This window comes from Pyricularia grisea, assembly GCF_004355905.1.
Source record: "Pyricularia grisea strain NI907 chromosome Unknown Pyricularia_grisea_NI907_Scaffold_7, whole genome shotgun sequence".
In the NCBI taxonomy this organism is placed as follows: domain Eukaryota; kingdom Fungi; phylum Ascomycota; class Sordariomycetes; order Magnaporthales; family Pyriculariaceae; genus Pyricularia; species Pyricularia grisea.
The window spans coordinates 2454555-2474377 of NW_022156720.1; the positions used below are offsets into that span (position 1 = coordinate 2454555).

A 19823-nucleotide genomic window follows, 5' to 3' on the forward strand; every position below is an offset into this window, starting at 1 on the left:
TTTTTTTTTTTACCCTCTCTCTCTACTAATTACAGGCTAATTCGGCTCCCATACGGGCGGGACTCTAGAGCACGGGATCTTGTTCTTCTGCATCATTCTTGCTTACTCGTAATCAATCTGCCGTCGCCATGTTCGATACTCGGCTATTTTCTTTGGATCCACACGCGGCTCTAGATAGGCTCGTCGATGTATCGACGGACGGGAAATATGCCTTTTTATAACTTTGGTTCCGCCGCCATATAAACCAAGGGTCACACACACCACTAAAAGCGTTGGGATATTTTTCAGGTAGTATTGCAATTTATCAATGACCTCGCACATTTGAGATTTGATGAATGGGTTGAGAAATCTTATGGGTGGTGTGTAGTAGATGTACTTCGTACACAAATAACGGTACCAACCAAACCATCCTCCGCGGGTCAGCCAACGTGACGGCCTGGGGTACACCGATGCGCGTTGTAACACTCCTCTAATATAGGGTCGGGGATCTTGTGTATGACTAGACGCCGATGGCTCTTCTATGAAGCTTTCCGAAACCAGAGTGCTGACCTGTGTCAAGTCCCACATGGGATTGTGCAATTGGGGCAGACTTTGAAATATGATGACACGAATCCTTCCCCTTTTCCGTCTTTTACAACTTATCGCATTTTATATAGGTCAGATGCGCAAGGGTGAGTATGCACATCAAGGGAAATCGTTCGCTGGACTCGTGGTTGAGAGGGGAAGCTGGCAGAAATCTAGCCCATATCATTCCCACATTGAAATGGTGGCACGCCACGCAACCACTGCAGCGAGCGTATCACAACAGACTCCATTTGCCTCCCTATGATGGATGGTGTGTGTGGTTGGTTTGTCAAGGGTTGGCTTGTGTGTTACTGGTGATGGGGTGGAGTGGGTCAAAGGAGGGGAGCGAGATGGAGCATAAGGGGTGGAAGATTAGGGGTGTGTCTTGAATTGCCAAGGTGTAGGTAAACACCTAGAGTCTTGTGTTGAGGGGGTGCAGAAGCTTGTCAAGGTAGGTAAGGAAGGTATTGGATGTAATAATAATTACCTACCAAGCCCATCTTAAGGTAGCTAGCTCACCACAAACACAAGTGGGCCATTAAATGGAACCTTCGGCGGGCCCCCAACGCAACCTACGAATACAACAACTACGAAGTACGCAAGGCACGTTACCGTACCAGAGTAGATAGTTCGACCCCTTATTCATTGGCGATGGGCACACAGCGTACAGTAATGTCGAAGTACAGAACCAAGGTACGGTACGGTACTGTAGCTTGTAATTATTCAACTCAGCGGTAAAAGCTGTTATGGAGGGCGGCGTGACATGCGGTGGAGTACAATCAGATTGAAGGAGTAGGTAGGCATGGTTCTGGCATCTTCAGTTGAGGCTTGTCCTTTTTCTCGGCAAATTTGCCCTCACCGATTGATTTCATAATGTGGCTTGTGGTTTGTTAGTTTCCGCAAAAGGAAAGTATTGTTTGGAAGAGGAGGGAGAGAAAAAAAAAATAGGCGACAAAAAAAAAAGAAAAAGAAAAAAAAGACACACGCCAAAGTCAGTGTTGCACGAAAAACCCATATCGGCCCCTAATAAGCAAAGCGTCGATGTGACACTGCGCCTGTTCTTCTTCCTCGTCGCAGGCAGTCCCATGATCAAGATTCAGGCCGGGGCTGACCCCTGCGTGTTTTATTTCCAGCACAAAACGCATAAAGGAACAACACATGCCGTGCCTGGACCCCCGAACTGATTGATCCTACAGTACGTAGTAATCCGATCCATTCGTCACCTCAAGCTTGTTCTGGTGCAACCCGAAAAATCTCCATGTTCGTTACTCTACAAGGTTAGCATGGTTCGAATTAGGACGGGGAAAAAGAATGAGGAGAAACGAAATGTGAGAAGAGGAGAAAAAAAAAGAAAAAGAAAAAGGGGGGTAAAAGCTTTAGAGAAACTAGAATAAATCCAAATGGACAAAACTACAGCAGGGCTAGACCTAGGTTATCTAGGGTCGAGCCCGGCTTATGAAAGAAATAAAGGAGATCGGCGGCGTTCATCAAGCTGCCTTTGTCTGGGCCGCCCTTGGGGGCGTTTCTTACTTATCTTTGCATGGATGTCTCGCTCGGGTTGGGCTGGTCTGCAAGGTCTGCAAATCCAGCCTCACAAGCCACACTGGATCATCCGAATCCTTTAGTACACGCCACACCTGCAGATTAGTGGACCATGACGACGGTTGTGCAACCCGACTGAGCGGTTTGGTTGTTTCTCACCGCTTGCCCGGACGCGCTCGCCGGTTACAAAAGACATGGAGATCAAATAGCCCCCCCAAAAAAAAGGAATACCTACAAAATTCAACGAAGCCCCAGCCTCGCACAGATCCCAAAGGGTCAGCACTCACCCTCTCACAATCACTGCATGCAGTAGTTCAACCTTGGCAAGCGAGTTGGGCGTGACGTGGGACGCGTATCAACCGTCCACTCTCGACACTGTTTGTTCCTGTTCCTGTCCGTTTTTTTTTTTTTTTTTTCGGCCTCAGTCGCTCAACTTTCAATCTGTCCGGTGAGCCCCGGTGGCTGACACAGGGCAAGGCGAGGACCATTCTGTGATACATGTCACCTTGGTTGATGCTGTGACTCGATATACGGTTTTAGATCGTATTATATTATTCGCTGCTAATCAGCATAACTGTGCGCCTCCTTCTTGCTTGCATATGCGGGCTGTAGTTGCCGCGCGGTGATGAACATATATATGTGTATATGTATATAGTGCATAGACATGGCGACAAGACGGTCTTCGTGATTATTCACTGACCACGAGCTGGTTGCCTTTTACTTCCGAAAACAAGGTCATGTTTAATCAATACATGAGAAATTATACTCTGTGGACATTATCAGAATAAAATGCAGACCTCGTTCGGGTCAGTCATTTGATCATCAGACGAGCTTTCGTCTTTTCGGCTGCTCTTGACTACTCAGTCTCGAGCTATCCCTCAATATAACGACACTCTAGATTCCTTATATTTTCAAAGTGGCTAGCATGATGACTGACCAAGCCTTTTCTGTGTCATGCCGATGGTCGGGAAGAGCCCAGCAGAAGGATCGTAGGCCGTGATATAAATAGTTGGTCATATGTCGCTTCTGAGCAGACCTCACGCTGGCAGCTATGCTCAGTGAGTATCAACAACCCAAGCTACACGCTCAAGCTGGCGACAGAGGCCCAATACGACTTGCCTCAACAATTTCGACCGGTAAGAGATAGATTATTTGCACATGTCGTTACTGTTTTATAGTTTCAGAGTGGTCGTACATTCTCCAACAATTGCCCAACATGGGGAGAGCCATGCGCCTTTATGCGCCAAGAAATCATACATTAAACCCATTGGTCCTGCCCAAGCCACGCACCCTATATCTCACCAGTTCGGGGGCCTAACCAAGCCCTCGTGCTGCGGAGGATGTCTGCACAACTGTGCATAATCCACACAAGAGAGTGGCGTCAGATCAGAACTCTGACTTGCCCGAAATCTCCCGCTCTGGCGCATAGGTATTCTCTACATCCCCTTTGTTTTCCGCGTGCGAGGTCATTTCGGCCGGAGCCATAGCTCGTGGCTGATTTGACACTGTAGGGCCACTGGTCTGCGCTGGCGGGGGCACAGGGGCAGACGGACCAGCGGCGCTATCTCCCGGCGCGGCTCTCGAGGCAGCGTTGGCCGTGGCTGCATGTAGCCGCTGATCCAGTGCCTTGAGGGCAATCGCTCGTCTCCTTTCCGCCTCAGCCCTAGCAGTCCCCGGGGCAGCACGCTGTAAATATGCTCCGTCTCCACCGCCATTTCCTCTAGAAGCAGCCGACATCATGTCGGCTTGTGAAAAGGGTACACAGATCCGCATGGCGACCAATACATTGAACACCTGCTCCGATAACGCCGCCACCAAGGGCTTTGCTGGAGCAGGGAAGAATTCAGCAAAGGCAAAAGTCTCGCTCGCGTCGCCGCGGAGAGAAGATGGCTGGGAGCTGTCTAGGTCTGGGAACGCCGTCTTGTAAAAGCGCAGATATGTCCAGCTCGTCAGGAGGCCGAAAATTCCGAGGAAGAATGGCGTGCTTGAGAGCAAGGGTGTAAGCGAGAGCGCCGTGATGACGCCGATGTATAGAAGCGGGAAGCGCGGAACCCGCAGAGAGAGGATCCCGCGAAACAGAGTCACTGTGTGAGCCGGTACCAGCTGACTAAAGGCAACGAGGAAGGAGATCTGCAGAGGTACAGAGCCGCCGATGGTCGTGAGTCTGGATATTGGTCATGTCAAAGTCAGTAACAGGTCTGGAGGCCGACGCCAGCGCACCGTGGGATACTTGGCAGCAGAGCCGCAGAGATCAATACGCACGTCCAACGCTCATTGCGCGTCAACACAAAGAATATGAACATGATGGCGAAGCAGAGAAAGTTGGGAATGAGTGAGCAGACAAGCAAGAATTTGGCGAACTCTCGCGACGACCATGCCCGCTCAAGGTAGCGACCTCCATGATATATTGTGACCCCTGCGAGCGCAAGGGTGATCAGGTTGCTTTCAACGAGTGTCGTCGTAACAAAGGTCCAGGGGTATACGAGCGAAAGCTGAGGGACCAGATTCAGGTACGGTATGACGATGTCCGACTCTGCAGACCATTGCCGGTAGCGGATCGCGGCGCCGAGAAGAGACTGCACCACGAGGCCGATAAGTAGAATGCGAGTCACCGGCGGAATGTTTAGCCTGATGGGTGCCATCTTTTTCTTCTTCCTATAGTGATTAGAAGTTCGCTGTGCTTGTCGATGATGGCTTTGCCTGTGATTCCTCTGTGCACGCGAGGTTGGTCTCGCAATTGGGTGTGGCTCGACCGCGTCATAAGTTTTCTTTATAAGTATTCTGACGCTCGACCGCGTCGCGAAAGGCTTTCTTATTTTGCGGCTCTCCTGATTTTGGAGCAGCTCCAAGCTCCGCCTACAACAACAGCGGGTGCGACGTTGGCAGCCAGCTGTTTGCGGCAGACCCGCTGACGTGGACTGATGTCAAGGGTCCCTCGAATTTCTCTGTGGCCTGAGGCAGAAACTATCGATCAAGACCCCCCACATCCAAATCAGACAACCTATCAACTTTGAATCCAATTCAAAAGAATCCAACAGGGAGAGTACCTAACTAGGTAGGCAGATAGTAGCTACTCCAGCTAGGTATCTTGGGTAAGGTGCCATGCCTAACCCTATCAGTAAATCACGAAGGTGGCACTGTATCTTGAATGTGTCTTTTTCATTTTTCATTTTTCATTTTTTTTTTATCAAGCTACGGAGCACCGCTAGGCTTATGCCGTGCTAGTATTACTCCCTCACCAGTGCGATGTTTTGACGGCTGATCTTGGCTCTCAAAATAAATATAACTATCAAGTTTCAGATGAACATTTGGAAGGCATTAAATAAAGGAGAAAGCCAAGCAGGTCGTGGCCGTCCATACCAATTGCTTAGGCTTTCATGGGCGCCAAGCCACTTAATACGAGCCTAGAATCTCAAATTAAGTAGAGATTCATGTATCGTTTCAATACCCACTCGCCGACATGTACCATCTCTATGTCTTTTTGTTTCCCGCTTCTTGGAGAGTAATGAAAGTACCATGTATATGTGATCGACTTAGTTGATCTCGGATCTCCAAGTTCTCGTACTCCAAACGTCTCGAACTCTCAGTTTCTACCTCGGTGCACCGCCAAACCGCCTACGGAGTACGTGAAAAAGGTCTTCAGTGCATTGTTCGGGTTGAACCCTGGACCAGCCCTGCTCCAAAAACAAAGTCTGTCAACATGGAGACAAACAGTGGGCTCACAAGATCCGTAAATTTTTGTCCAATTAACTTCCATCATGGACCTCCCGGCTGTCACCGGACACCCTTGCCTGCATTCTCCTTGTTCTTGAGAGGCCACCATACCGCTTCATTGCTCTATTATTGTAGGGAGCTGGGAGCCACAACTCTGCCATTCTGGATCCCAGCAGTTGAAAATATCATGTATTTTTAGCGGAAGACCAAATTTATACAATTTCACGACAAAAGAGGGAGGAACAAGCGGACAGACAAACTTGAGGGTTGTTTTTTTTATTGGCCAGTTCACCAGGCAGCCGGTCCTCCTTGGATGATCCACTGCCGTATACGCCACAGTACTTTTCAACTACTTGGCAGCATAGAGGTACCGCTCTCTGGGTATGGTTCTTGTAGATCAGACAAAAAGCAGCTTGCAGTACATTGAACATACTCTGCAATGACTACCGTAGATACACTACTTACAGTACTTTACCCCTTGGATCTTGATGGAAAAGCAAATTCTGTGCCACCTGTTTTTTATTTCTTTCAATATCTGACATCGTTCGATCTCGTGCTGGGCTGTCAGTCAAGAATCGGGTGGCGGCGATCCTAACGTTCGTGGGTTCAAGATTGGTTCTAGGAGGCTGTGCCACGCTCGTACCGGTACATGCCATATCTCATGCTGCCCGCCCCTTCAAGTTTCTGGGGTCAAGCACTCGTTTGCCGAACCCCGTTGATCTTGAATCGCTTGAACACAGACCCTCCCCTGCCGACATTGTGGAATGAATGATGTGTCAGATCCACCAACCAGGCCCTAATTTTAGGGACAACTTTTTTTTTTTTTTTTTTTGTCATCGTGACCTGGCAAGGACAGCCAGTTATGAGTTATGCGAGCATAAGTAAGGTTAATAGGAGTGAATTGTCTGTTGCTCGCTGGTATTTTTTCTCTCTCTCTCTCTCTCTCTCTTTTCTCCTTATTTGAGCTCGATATAATGTGTTGTGTGGCGACTTGAGATTCGATGCAGTTGCCAGACAGAATAATTCAACCCAAAAAAGAGCCAACAGATGGGTGTCATCAGGTCGGCAAAAATAAAACCCCAATTGACAACAGATCCAATTTGCAGGGAGGCGGTCACAGATTTGAAAGGCCAGTGTGGGTTCCATTTCGAGAACATCTACCTAGTTTGCTCGGCGGCGAGCTTAGCAAAGGTGCAATTCTTTTCGTACCGGTACTTTGGGGGTACAACTCGATGCTTGTGCTTGCTTGGTAAGGGGCTCGCTGGCTCCATGCTGGCATGCATCCCCGCCCGTCCGTCCTAAGGCTGCGGCCGCTGCTGCCCGTGTGGAACAGACGCATGAGTTTTACGCTACTGAATCTTTGGAGTACGCCCCTCGGCCGATTGTGTCTGGACTGGCAGCCGGCGAACGCAGGAAAATAAAGAGAAGATGGAGAGAGAGAAAGGTACATGTCAAGAAAAGAGAGAGGGGGGGGGGGGGGGGGGGGGGGCAAAAAAAAAAAAAAAAAATTGTGGTAAAGCGAAAGATTAAGGAGGACACACCGGGACGGTTATGGTGTGTAAGTCTCACAGGTAGGTGCTAAAATTTGGTTGATGTTTTGACAAACTGTGCAATAAAGCTATGGGTGGTTTTGAAGAGGGGGGGAAAGAAGAAGAAAAAAAAAGAGAAAACGAGGAGCCAGACTGTACAATAACCCGACAGATAAAGATCTTCTGGTGATTGTCCAAAAATGTGCAGTAAGGTACGTTGGAAAAAGTCAACCAATCGGCTAAGACTTGGCGAAAGAGACAACGATCCAGCTTTTTTGAGACAGACAAAATAGGTTGGGACTGCTTAGAGGATGGGTGGGTTTTGACGTGATGATGGATGGTGTGGATGTCATGGGAGGAAATACAAAGTAAATGCCCGCTAAAGTTGTCCGGCCGCGTGCCTGGTCTGCAAGGTTTATGGCGGGTGGGCTGCCGTAGATTGGCTAGGACGGCTCCACTTCCGTTCCCCTTGACCCCTTCCATACCACCAAACGGTACGTACCTCTCCCATGGGTAACCCTTCCACACATGGATCCTAGTTCCTTTTGGTCTGGTGTGTGTGCAACCCTCCATGCCAGCAGGCCCATGGTCGAGCGGCGGTTCGACAGGGCACAAATGGGACGGACAGATGCTGCTCCTACTGCTGCTAACTGCTGTGGCCGGTGCGCGACCTGGTGGCCCTGGCCTTTGCCTTGCTTTGGCCCGTCGCCTAAAAATCGACATCCACTTGTAGTGCGTCCATCCATTGGATTTCCCTTCAGCCCGAATTTGTGATGGAACTTCATTCCCGCTTCCACCTCCGGTCGGTTCTTTGACAGACAGGAAAAAAAAAAGAAGAAAACCCCGAAAACGACAAAAAGACTACGGCGGATTCAAGCGTTCTGCATTGAAAAGAATCTCTGGAGGAAGATACAGTTCTTTCCGTGGCAACTGCACAGCCGTTGGACATAGGTATCGGGAGGTACTCGCTCTACCGTTTTTCTTGCCAGCCGTTCGTCAATGTCCCGGTGAGCTGGCGGTTCAGACGCGCACGCCATGAAGGAATTTCTCGACTCGGACAGGCTCAACTTTCTGGTCTGGAGGTACGTTTCCGAGGCGTTTTTACTCGATCCGCACGACTGCATCCGGATCAATCGAACATTCAAACTCCAAACAATGGATTACTGACGGTGTGCCGCGTCTAGATATTTGCTTGAAGGAAGTAAGTAACATCTGGGTTGTGAGATGCAGCTGGATGACCGTGGTCGGGAGTGGGTATCTTTTTTTGCTCGTCTCGGATCGCAGAACTGACAATTCGTCACCACCTCACCTTTGCCAAACAGATTATCGAGAAACCGCTGCCAAGTTCCAAAAGGAATGGCGCGTTAAAGAACCGCATCGACAGTTTGATTTTGCACCTCACGTCCAAAATCATGCTCTTGTTTCCATCGTGAACCGGGGGCTTGTTTACTGCGCCTTGGAGAGGGAATTCGCCGAGTCACAGGTGAGCCTTGAATTTATTTCATGAAAATTCAATTGTTTTGCTTTATTTTTATTTTTTATTTTTTTATTTTTTTCGTTGCACACCCGCACCAGACTTGGCTACCTGCCTTGGTCACAAACAACAATCTCTCGATGCTTTCTTTGGTGTTTCCGGGGATCATCACATTTCACACATTCTTACCTAAACAAGTCATTTCTGCTTTTCTCTTGATGGTCACTCTAACACAGGTGCACAGGTGCCTCAAAATGCGTCGGGAGAACCCCGGGAGGCGCCGCATGGTGTTTTTGGACCCTTGATTGTACAACCACCAGCGCCATTAAAAGTGCAGAAGACGACCACGTCAGCCCCGGATGCTGCAGCAGAAGCAGGCGGCACAGCGAAGGCGCCACCAGTGGCAGCAAACGCAAACGTAGCTGACAACACTGATGCTGATGCCGACGCCGACGCTGACGCCGATGGGGACGCGGATCTGGATGCAGAAGGGGACGTCGATCCTGATGCTGATGCGACAGGAGAAGAGGACGACATTCTTCCTACAGTCGAGGGAGAAAACAATCGGAAGCGACAACTGCAAGCGGCCAACGGCTCGCCGATGAAGCGTGCTCGGCTTGGAAATGGCTATGAAAATGGACTAGAGACTGGACCGACGCCCATGGAGATCGACGAGGCCGACAGTGGCAACAACAACCACGCCTACCCGTCACCACTGGAAGTCGACCAGATTGCCACGCCTCCTCCACGGACTTTTGGGCCTGAGCAAGGCACTCAGGTTGACAAGGTTGATGAGCTGACCCCCGAAACCATTTTTCTAAGCACGTCTCCCGAGGATGCATCGACAAACGCGGGCTCTGGTGCTGTGCCACCTGCAACGCCGCCAACAGAAAACACACCGTCCCGGAGTCAACCCAACCCTATCCTTCTGCATTGCGAGTGGAGCCCCATTGACCCATCAGTCTTGGCGGCTGCTGGAACCGATGCGCTAGCCCGCATCTGGACTGTTTCGCGTCCCACCCAGTCTGGGCTCGCGCCTGGACATGTGGCAGATCACGTGAGCAGCGTCTTCGGCAATTTAACCGAGGATGATGCCGCACCCGACGCTGTTATAACTGCTATGGCATGGAACTGGGACGGCAGCGCCCTCGCCCTTGCTACAGATTCTGGGAACAAGGCACGGATTAGCATATGGGCTGCCGATGGCACACATCTGCAGCGCTTCGATGTCGCCGAACCGCCCATCATCAAGCTGAAATGGCATCCCAACAACACTTGTGTTCTTGCTGTAGCGCCCGACACCGAAGGAACTCTTGTTACGGTCTTTGAGACGCAGGTGTCGCATACGGTGTCATACAGCCTACCAAGTCATGACCTTGACGCAAACCCACTCGACGCTGCATGGATTAGCGATACCGAGTTTTTACTATGCGGAGGAAGGCTGCTAGAGTCTTTCAAATACACCGAGACTGAGATCACGCCGGCGAGAAAATTCCCGACAAGGGAAAGCGATATCTTTACCCAGGCTCAGTTTGACTGGCGGTCCAAATTGGTGGCAACTGCCAGCGAGACGGGTGTGATAGATGTAAGTCTATTTATTTTTATGGCGGATTCAAATTCTCGCAATCCACGACATGGGATAGGCTGACACATATCTTTGCTCGTTATTTTAGCTCTGGGATGAGTCTGGTCAGCGTCGTTCTATTCCCGCACACTCAGGGCCCATAACATCACTATCATGGCAACCGTTGCAAGGCAACCCATTAGACGAGGAGAGGCTACTTGCTTCAGGCGGCGAGGATGGAATCATCTCGGTCTGGAATGCGCGAGTGCCTGAAAACAAGCCGAAGTGGTCGATGACTATGGAGCCGCCCATCGTGGCGTTGTCGTTTACGCCCGATGGTGCCTTTATCGCTGGAGCGACTACGGATAGGATACTCATATGGAAAGTGGGAGAATATTCGATCCCCAGAGCGAGTTGGAGCAGAACGTCTCATCCGGGTTGGTCCAACTCCAAACCTGTCAACGGTTCTCCAGCCAGTATCGAGGATACCCATTGCTTGTGCTGGGATGCCAGCGGCCAAAAATTGGCCTATGGTACCAACAGCTTAGTAAGTCTCAGCTACTCTCGATCTATGTCTTTGCTCTGTTGCTGACCAACTCTTCAGATCGCTGTGATCAATTTTAGGTGACAGGGAAAACCCGTATCCACAGGAATTTAGGCCGTCAGAGGCGATTTTCATTTGTATGGACACTTTTTTTTTTTTTAGAACTAAGTTGTAAAGCATCTTCATCTTGTCTTTACTGGGCGAGGTGTGCCTGGCGCGTCACAGGCAATTGGTGTTTGATTGAGTGGGCTACATCGTATAGTTGGGATGGCTGGGATATACGGAGTTGTAGGCGCTGTATTGGGTTCTCGTTCGTTTCTCGGTATTTACACCGGGAAAGCCTTTCTAAAATAGCCATGGTATATTATATACAGAACAGGAGCATGGTCGAATAGTTGATCCATGTCTCTTGGCCGGCAGGTCTTGAGATATACGTCAATGTGTATACGTACCTATACAGTGCCCACATACACAGAGCTCTTGGTACATACATCGTCTGAACGTCATTAGCCCAACTTTGCCCAAATTGGCATATTCCTCAGGAGGTTTTGTTGAGCAAATAAACAATGACGCTTGCAATCCCTGTAGGTTTCACAAATTGTTCTTTTTTTGTTTTTCTTTCTTTTGCTCTCTACTGGGTTACCTTGCAAGCAAAGAAGGTGACAAGTCGCATAGAATAAGGACTTGCAGAAGAGACACAATGAATTATGGACCTCGTGGCAAAACATGGCTGCCATTGTCTTTTTTTTTTTTTTTCCCCTGCGGGGTCGAGAACAAAGAAACATGTCTTGCATCTGCAAGACATGGTTAATCAGTCACCTTAAATTTGTGTACGTGCTCGAGTACTCAGTCAGGTACCGAGCCGTCGCCAAATGCCGTATTGTGGGGTTGGGTTGCCCTGTCCTTAAGTACATATATAGTCTCGGTCCGCTTCACCAAACGAAACGGGAACAAACGCGTTCGATTCTATCAGATCCGCGTTTTAATGATACAAATGAAAAGAAATAAATACAGTAGTAATCTTATGTGGTGGCTCAAATACTTTTGTACGAGTGAGATGGCAGTAGTTACCAAAGGCAAGTACGTGGGTTAGAATGCTGAGCGATGGCCTAATGCTAGATCATCATGTGAATGCTTGCATGCCGTCCATCACCAACAGGCATGGATGGATATGTATAACAAGTGTACAGAGTATACATTATAATGGCATGCCTTAGAGGACATCATCCGGCCACTGAATTGTTCCACTGAGCTTTGTTTTTTCTTCTGTTCCTTTCGAATAGCTTCTTCTTTGATTGTAACCAGGTAGGTAGGTCATCATCACTACTGCCCTGGCCTGGGGGCTGCAACATCGCATGTTCTGCATGTGCCCGCCCCACTTTGAACTCACTTCAGTTCATCCACTTCTGTCCTGCGATCATTGTCCTCCAGGCAGCTTTCCGCGCGCATAAGCATCTCATACTATTCTTCTCCGTCTCACTATTTCATTAATTCACAAAATCACAAACCGTCTTATATTGCAAACAAAACAACCATCAAGTCTTGCGATTCAAAAAATCCAGGAAATTCCAACGCAGCTGGACAACCCGCAACTGGGACACACCAGCGTTGCAGGTTTGCAGCCTTGACTATCTGCCATACACCCTTTTCATACCCGTTGGAGGGCATCATCACCGCGGCTGGCACCAGGGAAGCAGAAGCAGAAAAAAGAAACCAAAATAAAATAAACAATGTCCAACAACAACCCTCACCTGACCGGGGCGGCAGGCCAGCCACCGCACCACTACTCGCCCACATCCTCATCGACCGCCGCTGACTCTGGCTACCACTCACTTTCAACGCCAGGCAACAACAACAACAACATCATCGGCGGCGGTGGCGGTGGCAGCAGCAGCAGCACAAGTGGTGCCGCTTCCTCGGGCAGCGGTGGGCCTTTTAAGCGCACGCCCCGCCAGCAGAGACCGCCGTCGCCGCGGCCGCAGATGTATGGCGCGGCCTCCTCGGCCGGAGTCTTCACGCGCGAGATGCGGGACCGCCAATCCCGCGGCAAGGACCCCTACGGCTCGGACGAGGACGGCGGTGGAAACTGCGGCCACTCCGACTTCTCTTCTGGCTCGCCTGGCATGCTTGGCCAGCCTGGATCGAGGATAGGGTGAGTGATGTCTGTCCCCATCTGCTGCTCTTGGAAGAAAGTGAAAAAAAGAGCTTGGCTGTTTTGATTTCAATGTGAGGTTTGGAAATGGGAGGCGAGAACGGAGTAAACAGCCAAGACACTTCCTGCTTCTATTCGTAGCTTCATCACTTGGCTGATATTGTGTCTCCATCCCCTCAAAAAAATACAGGTCCAGTCAAGGAGAGCCTCGTGAGGTTCTGGAGAAGCGCATGCGCGCAAGGACCTTCCTCGACGATCCCGAACTGTTGATGATTAGATCACTAGATACAGGCGAGGTACTCTCGCTTCCTTAAACTCCATAATCCCTTTTCCTTTCTTCTACTTGAAAAAAAAGAGAGAGAGAGAAGAAAAAAAAAAGAAAGAATAAAAGAAAAGCCAGAAGTGCCACAAAGCTAACACGGGACTATCGGCGTTTCAGAGCACCACAGCAGCGCGTTTGCACTTCATGAGCCAGCTTTGTGGCTTGGACGCAGAGTCCAAATACTCCAGAGCTGCCAACAACTCAAGATCCATCTACCAAGGCCACAGCAGTGGAGGCGCACGATCTGGGCCCGGTACTTCTGGGAGGCCAAGTTGGGGCTACAAGTAAGTATTCGGATCGGGATGAGGACTGGGGACTGGGGACGTGCAATACTCAGGACCAGGTTAAGAACGAGCCACCTCCGTTCTGTTCTCCCCCTTGCTTTCCTCAACTGGAACGCATAGCAGAGCTAAAATGGATGGGTTTATTTGATATGATATGTCAATACTACGGGTCATGATTCAAAGAATAATGAATACTTGAAGTAACGATGCTCTTTCATAAGTCCTGTTTTTTTTCTTCTTTTTTTTTTTTGCCTAATACGAGGGTATTTATTGTACAGGACTTGAATGGACGACCTCGGCGGTAATAATGACCAAGGTAAAACTAAAAAAAAAAACACATCTGAGGATAGAAAACCGCGTATATATACCACCAGGATATCGCAGACCGCTTGCCATGCTCGCAAGAGAAAATAAAATGAGAATAAAAACGTAGTAAGAGTCATTCTCCTCACGTTTGGTGGTTAGATTCCCGAAAAAAAAAAGAAAACAACGGGGTAGTTAGTAGAAACGCCGGTCCCAATGCTATCATGGATGCAAAACACACAGACTTGGCAGGCCAAGTCAGTCTTCATCTTCCCAACACTATTACACCTCCACCTCCTACAGCGTCACTAGGCATACCTAGCGCTAGTATACTGCCGTTGAGGCGGCTGCCATTGCCCATTATTATGCGGGCTGTTGTCTCGGGTGGCAGCAGCGGGTGGTGCTCGTATATTGCCATTCATGGTGCGCTGGTTCTGCGCATAAGCACCCCCTGGGGGTTGGTATCCAGGTAGGGGCACCTCGTTGACCGAGACCATGGCTTGCTTTTGGGCCTTTGCTGCTAGTGCAGCCGCTGCCGCCTTCTTCCTTTGCTTACGGAGTCGCCTCGACTTTCTGCGAGCAAAAGCCGTCCAGCAACAACAAAGTAGCGCCAAAAGCACCAAGCCTCCGACAGCACAGGCAACTGGAAGAACAATGTTTTTGTTGTCGGTCAGCCACGTGCCGACTTCACCAGCAAAGGAGGAACCCGTGCAAGCTCCGTTGCTGCACTTGTCGCCACCTTGGCAGGCTGTGCCATCAAGGAAGTTCTGCATCATTGTGAAGCAGGTATCTTTGCCAAACTCTGGAGATGCGCAGCTAAGCTGACATCCCGAGTTACTGCATGCATAAGTATCGTTGCCCGTAGTGAGGGATCCCATCAGTGTCTTGCACTGTTGGTTACGTGAAGTACACTGGCCCGAAGCACAGGCTAGGTTCTCACTTGAATTTCCGCAAGCCTGACCATTTGGAGCAAACACGTTGGTTGGGCATACGCCCGAGGTACCGCTGCACGTCTCAGCAGGATCGCAAGATCCGATACTGGCACGGCATACGGTACCCGCACTTGCAAACTGGCACTGGCGGTTACAGCACTCCTCGTTGGCAAAGTCGCAGGTCGATCCCGAGGTGAATTTGCAAGTTTTGGCATCGCAACAAGGGTTGTCCTTGCAGCCACCTGTGCCTCCGCAGTCGCATTCCTCGCCAGCCTCGACGATGCCGTTGCCGCATTGACTGCCTGTGATGGTCGTGACATCTTTGTTGCTAGCCAGGCAGCTCGATCGGACACTGTTGCGACCTATGGCGGAGCAAATATTACCAATGGTACATGGGGAGAAGTTGGTTATCTTGCTCCCCGTCGAGGGGTTCATGATGAACTGTCCCTTGGCATCGCACGAGCTACTGCTCAGTGGGCAGCACTGTTGCTTGGTCACCGTGCCGTCAGAACATGTGCCAGATTGACAGTCATGGACAGCACCGAAGGTATGACCGATCTCGTGAGCAATGACTTGCCACTCCTGGGACGTCTTCACGACGACATTGGCACCGGCGATCGTTTCGTTTGTGTTTCCGCTACCTGACTTAACCGAGCCCTCGACGCAGAGCTGTCCCAGCCAAGCCAAACCAACAGCGGCATCAGTGTTGCATGTTGTCAAGAGGGTCCAGAAGGCGTTCCTATCCTTGAAATTACCTCTCCAAGCGGAGAATAGATTCAGCCTATCGGTGATGTTAACCCCACCGCCGCAATCCACATTCCAAGGGGCCTGCTCTGTGGCCTGAGCCGGACAGTTGGTGTCGCTGATTGTAAGATTTTGTATGCCTAGGGAGATGTTAAAGCTGCTCTCGTACACTTGCGATGCCGTGTTGATTTGTGCGATAATATTTTGCCGGATTGCCATAGATGAGTTGAACAGCTTGCCATAAGTACAATCAGTCGCAACGCCGAGTAAAGCAACCTTCCTGGTCGTGGGACAGCCGGCGGTAGAGCCAACGGTCGAGGCCAGGTTGACACCCGCACCGTTGCCCATCTGTGTCTGGTCCTGACGGCGCATCAGCGTGCGAGGCAGCCCGTTGACGCTCATGCCAGAGTCCAGATCTCTAGTGTCAAGTCCGCGATATATCGGATGCGCGTCGTCGGCGTTGAAGTCAAGACCATCGGAAGAGCATAGCGGCGACCTATCAGACAGGTCCCGCTTCCTCAGTTCACCTTGGCTCGGGCCATCGTCTCCATCATGTACGTGAGGGCTGGCTCCGATATCCGAGTCCCTCCAAACAATCATGTACTCCTCAGGTGACCACTCGATCTCTGGATCGGCGCGCTGCTTCGTCTTTCGGTAGGTTTCGTCGGTCTGTATATGGTGGTCGTCGCCGTCGATCCTGAAAGCGCCTTCGAATATGGGGTGAACACCATCCCTCCGTATGTTGACCCTGGCCCAGCCGACGTTCTCCCAATCGTTGTGTCCTTCTCGCAATACAAAGGCTTGGCCCTGATAGATTTTGTGCTCCATGCGATCAAGAGGTTCTATGGCGCGCACCTTGCCGTCCGGGCCCATGATATGTACCACAGCATCCTTGGAAATGATATCGTGATTCGGGGCAAGCGAAAGCCTGACCTTTTGTCGCCCATTATGAATAAGGAAGGACAGCTCAAAGGATGAGAAGGCATGTACCCGTCTCGAGTTGGCATCCGTATGGATGACGGGCTCCTCTAGTCTGCTGACATATCGTAGTGGTTGTCTATCCGTCGAGTGTGCTGTTTATTGCGACGGGGGTTGTCTCAGTATCTTTCATGCTCATCATTTCCCACCATGTCCGTACAGACCAGCGTATCCCACATGAAAGAAGCGCTGTGTCGATCTTGGTGTTTACGACCAAACAAACTGCCTGCTTTATGGAGACTTACCAGTGCCAGACTGAGTGAGGAGCGCGACAGCTGCCAGAGTGGCCGCGAGGGCCCTCGTGAGGAACATGTCTGAGTGATTAAAGTCGTGTCATGCAATCCATGAAGGATGTGGTTGTTTGAATAAAGGAAAAGAGGAAGAAAAATGACGGGAAATTCCAAGTAGGTATGCAGTTATGCTGAGTCGAGTAAATATAAAGTTCCTCTCACGTTTAGTCGTAGTAGGTGGGACAGCTTATTGAAATGAAAGTGAGAGCCAGCCCAGAAACGAGTGAAATACCTTGAATATGACTTGTAAAGACAGAAAAGAAAAAAAGGAACTAATGAAAACAAAATGCGTATATGCGGCCAGAGAGGCAGAATATGAAAAAAAAAAAATGGAAATAGAAACAGGTCAACGACAAAACAGGAAAATAGCAAAGGTGAGAAAGGCGTCCGTCCGTTGGTGGATGGGAATTGATGAGAGATGGAAAAGGGACGAAAAAAGATGCACGACGAGATAATCGCCAGTCAGCAAAACTCCACCATCGTTAAAGGCAGACCGAGCGAGTAACTTCTGGGGGGTAAGACGGCAGGGGAAGAGAACCGGATCGAGTAAGGTCGGTCGAGGCCTGGTCCAGCCTTCTTCTGTATTTGCAGGGGGACAGGGGTGGGGATATGTGCTCAGCCATGGCAGGACGAGGGGCTGTGACATGTGGCCTTGGCTCTGCTATGGTACAGTATGAAAGCGGCACATTACTTACCTTAGGTTACCTTACCTTAACCATGTCTGCTGCTGCTTTATTTGGTTGGCATTGCTTTGCCGTAGCTCTCCTCCAATTAATTGCATACCTACAACAGCAAGGTTCGTGAATAAATTCCTACTTAGGAGCCTGGGAGGTACCTTCCTACTTGGCAGATATACAGCACGGCCACTAGCCCTGATCGCCTAGTTCAAGGCAAGCTCATCCAATCCGGCGATCAGAACCGGGAAAAAACCGTAAACACCGCCTGATATTTATTTCCGAATGATAAAGCTGACATTTAAGTTAATTGGTACAGGTCCAGTATACTTCGTATGTAATACGGGGGAACATGTTCGTCCCAAAACCGGCCAAACATTCATGGAGTTCTATATGTCAGCCTGCCCACTATGCCTAAGCGTAGTATGAGGTTCTGATAGGCAGCCAGGTCTGTCCGAATTTTCTGAATATAACGAATGTATTGTTGCCTTGTACTCACTCTCTTGATTCGCAGATTACTCTCTTTTTTTACAGTACAAGTTTGGAATAGCCAACACGAAATGGCCATCCCCCGCAATCGCAATTGTTCACCCCCCATGTTACATTGTCACCACGTCGCCTAGCTGGGCCTGAAACCGTTGTCAAGATGAACTCTTGAGTAATAGAGCTATAAATTCTATTGAGGCCCTTGCTCCGCGGACCATTTGAAAAGAAGAATCATTCACTGAACATCATCTGCGACGAACATAACACGTACGACAAGCAGTACGTGGTACATACTTAATACCCAAGGTAGGTAAGGTATTACATATGCTACACCGTTGTGGCGGTTACGATTAACTCTTCAGCTTCCGTGCTGAGCCATTTTACATTTATTGCTTCTCTTCGGACGAAAAGAAGGGATGAGAAAAGAAAAAAAAAAGTTTCAGAACTTGCCCAAAGCCACCCAAAAATATGGAGAAGTTGAACTCCACTTTTGTCAGTTTGGTCTCAGGAAAAGCCAAGCATTGGTCACCGCTACCGACATTTCTGCTCGGCGATTTTTGCAACCGAAATTCAGAGGAGCTTCAAAATCAACTTTATTCTTGTTGTTTGTTTTGTTGATCACCAAGTATGGCACCAACTGACCCCATACTGCCCATCTGCGCCTCAATAGCCGCAATGAGGCGATACAGTAATACTACTACTGATACAGTAAGCATCCAGCAGACAGACTAGCCTGTTCAGTTGTACTCGGCTCAGACGTCTTTCCTGATTCAGATCATCCCTGTCCATTGTGGGTCGAGCCCCCTTTTAGCCAATCTTTGCCTAGCGGCGGGTGCTAGCCGCTTTTCTACCTAACGGTGCAAGCGATACAAAAAAAAAAAGTCCCTGCCTGCATTTTCCCCTGGCAAAGTCGCTGGGGTTCCAAAAAAGGTATGCGATGCGCTATTTCGGGACCCAGGGCGGTGCAAGGTGCAAGTGATGCTTATCCCTGGAAAAGCGCCCACAGTGCCGCACCGTGGATGCCACAAAGCCTGCGACAACGTGCAGAGAAGGGTCAATGATTCAAAACAACCTAATCCATCGTATTACTTCGTAGCTTGCAAATCACCAATCGCAACCTTCAGGTCAGCATTTGAAATACCCGACTGTACGGTAGGTAGGTAGTTTCTCTATGGTACTGGACTCGAATACCAATGCTGCGGCCCAGACTTCACATATTTTCCTTCTCCTTTTTTTATATTTTTTTATCTATCGGTAGCGCCAATACCTTTTCTCGGCATCATTCCCTTCTATCCGTCGGTCCACTCGCCGAACATCACAGCGCTCAATCAATGAGGTCGCTTGCATTAAAACATTGCATGCGCATTTGTTTCGTTATTGAAATCCCAGTTTTGCTACATGAGTGGCGAAATTCAAAAGAGCAAAAAGGGCTACCAAGCCTAATTACTCAAACTCGGGTGCAGAGATCATCTCTGCAGTGACTCTTTACGGACAACAATATTGATTTGATCACCCGCAGTGTCTGGGCCTGGACCAACATCTTCTTTCTGCTGTGTGACCGCCACCCCTTTCAAGCCCTCAAACCCAAAAAACCAAAAACCCAACCAAAAGTCTCAAAGCCCCTTTGGGTGTGGTCGATGCTCACAGATCGGCAGTCGGATATCCTCGGACCACCTAAATCAGCTTGGTTATACCTGAACACAGGGTGGTCAGCTTCTCCTCCGGGC

The 19823-nt window shown here is 49.6% G+C and overlaps 6 protein-coding genes across 6 annotated transcripts in view; 3 read left to right on the forward strand and 3 right to left on the reverse strand.

Annotated features, from left to right (window-relative positions):
- Positions 1-829, forward strand: part of PgNI_09745 (uncharacterized protein) — a gene marked incomplete at both ends in the record, with an annotated part of 1124 nt that extends 295 nt beyond the window's left edge. The window contains one exon of the mRNA XM_031129727.1: positions 662-829. Coding sequence (XP_030977986.1) covers positions 662-829 — 168 coding nt within the window. The remainder of the gene's footprint in view (positions 1-661) is intronic.
- Positions 830-3198: 2369 nt separating this feature from the next.
- Positions 3199-4963, reverse strand: PgNI_09746 (uncharacterized protein). Its single transcript, XM_031129728.1, has 2 exons — positions 4369-4963; positions 3199-4270 (listed from the first exon to the last, which is right to left on the reverse strand). The coding sequence occupies exons 1-2, from the start codon at positions 4746-4748 to the stop codon at positions 3493-3495; spliced, it is 1158 nt and encodes a 385-aa protein (XP_030977976.1). The 5' UTR covers positions 4749-4963; the 3' UTR covers positions 3199-3492.
- Positions 4964-6479: 1516 nt separating this feature from the next.
- On the reverse strand, positions 6480-6578 carry PgNI_09747 (uncharacterized protein; the record flags this gene model as incomplete). The annotated part of the gene is made up of 1 exon (XM_031129729.1): positions 6480-6578. One exon carries the CDS (start codon positions 6576-6578, stop codon positions 6480-6482), a length of 99 nt encoding a protein of 32 aa, XP_030977975.1.
- A 1485-nt stretch (positions 6579-8063) lies between these two features.
- Positions 8064-11423, forward strand: PgNI_09748 (uncharacterized protein). The gene is made up of 6 exons (XM_031129730.1): positions 8064-8431; positions 8534-8550; positions 8672-8832; positions 9068-10408; positions 10497-10934; positions 10992-11423. Exons 1-6 carry the CDS (start codon positions 8385-8387, stop codon positions 11013-11015), a joined length of 2028 nt encoding a protein of 675 aa, XP_030977489.1. The 5' UTR covers positions 8064-8384; the 3' UTR covers positions 11016-11423.
- An 826-nt stretch (positions 11424-12249) lies between these two features.
- On the forward strand, positions 12250-13946 carry PgNI_09749 (uncharacterized protein). The gene is made up of 3 exons (XM_031129731.1): positions 12250-13083; positions 13274-13379; positions 13523-13946. The coding sequence occupies exons 1-3, from the start codon at positions 12662-12664 to the stop codon at positions 13691-13693; spliced, it is 699 nt and encodes a 232-aa protein (XP_030977488.1). The 5' UTR covers positions 12250-12661; the 3' UTR covers positions 13694-13946.
- On the reverse strand, positions 13886-17394 carry PgNI_09750 (uncharacterized protein). Its single transcript, XM_031129732.1, has 2 exons — positions 16892-17394; positions 13886-16741 (listed from the first exon to the last, which is right to left on the reverse strand). The coding sequence occupies exons 1-2, from the start codon at positions 16956-16958 to the stop codon at positions 14301-14303; spliced, it is 2508 nt and encodes an 835-aa protein (XP_030978239.1). The 5' UTR covers positions 16959-17394; the 3' UTR covers positions 13886-14300.
- Positions 17395-19823: the final 2429 nt, after the last annotated feature.

Coding starts and splice junctions, on each gene's coding strand:
- PgNI_09746 (XM_031129728.1), bottom strand. CDS start 4,748: ATGGCACCCATCAGGCTAAACATTCCGCCGGTGACTCGCATTCTACTT. Junction 4,271..4,368: donor ACGCGCAATGAGCGTTGGAC/GTGCGTATTGAT, acceptor ACCAATATCCAG/ACTCACGACCATCGGCGGCT.
- PgNI_09748 (XM_031129730.1), top strand. CDS start 8,385: ATGAAGGAATTTCTCGACTCGGACAGGCTCAACTTTCTGGTCTGGAG. Junction 8,833..9,067: donor GGGAATTCGCCGAGTCACAG/GTGAGCCTTGAA, acceptor ACAGGTGCACAG/GTGCCTCAAAATGCGTCGGG. Junction 10,409..10,496: donor GCGAGACGGGTGTGATAGAT/GTAAGTCTATTT, acceptor TCGTTATTTTAG/CTCTGGGATGAGTCTGGTCA.
- PgNI_09749 (XM_031129731.1), top strand. CDS start 12,662: ATGTCCAACAACAACCCTCACCTGACCGGGGCGGCAGGCCAGCCACCG. Junction 13,084..13,273: donor CAGCCTGGATCGAGGATAGG/GTGAGTGATGTC, acceptor AAAAAAATACAG/GTCCAGTCAAGGAGAGCCTC. Junction 13,380..13,522: donor GATCACTAGATACAGGCGAG/GTACTCTCGCTT, acceptor TCGGCGTTTCAG/AGCACCACAGCAGCGCGTTT.
- PgNI_09750 (XM_031129732.1), bottom strand. CDS start 16,958: ATGTTCCTCACGAGGGCCCTCGCGGCCACTCTGGCAGCTGTCGCGCTC. Junction 16,742..16,891: donor CCTCACTCAGTCTGGCACTG/GTAAGTCTCCAT, acceptor CGCAATAAACAG/CACACTCGACGGATAGACAA.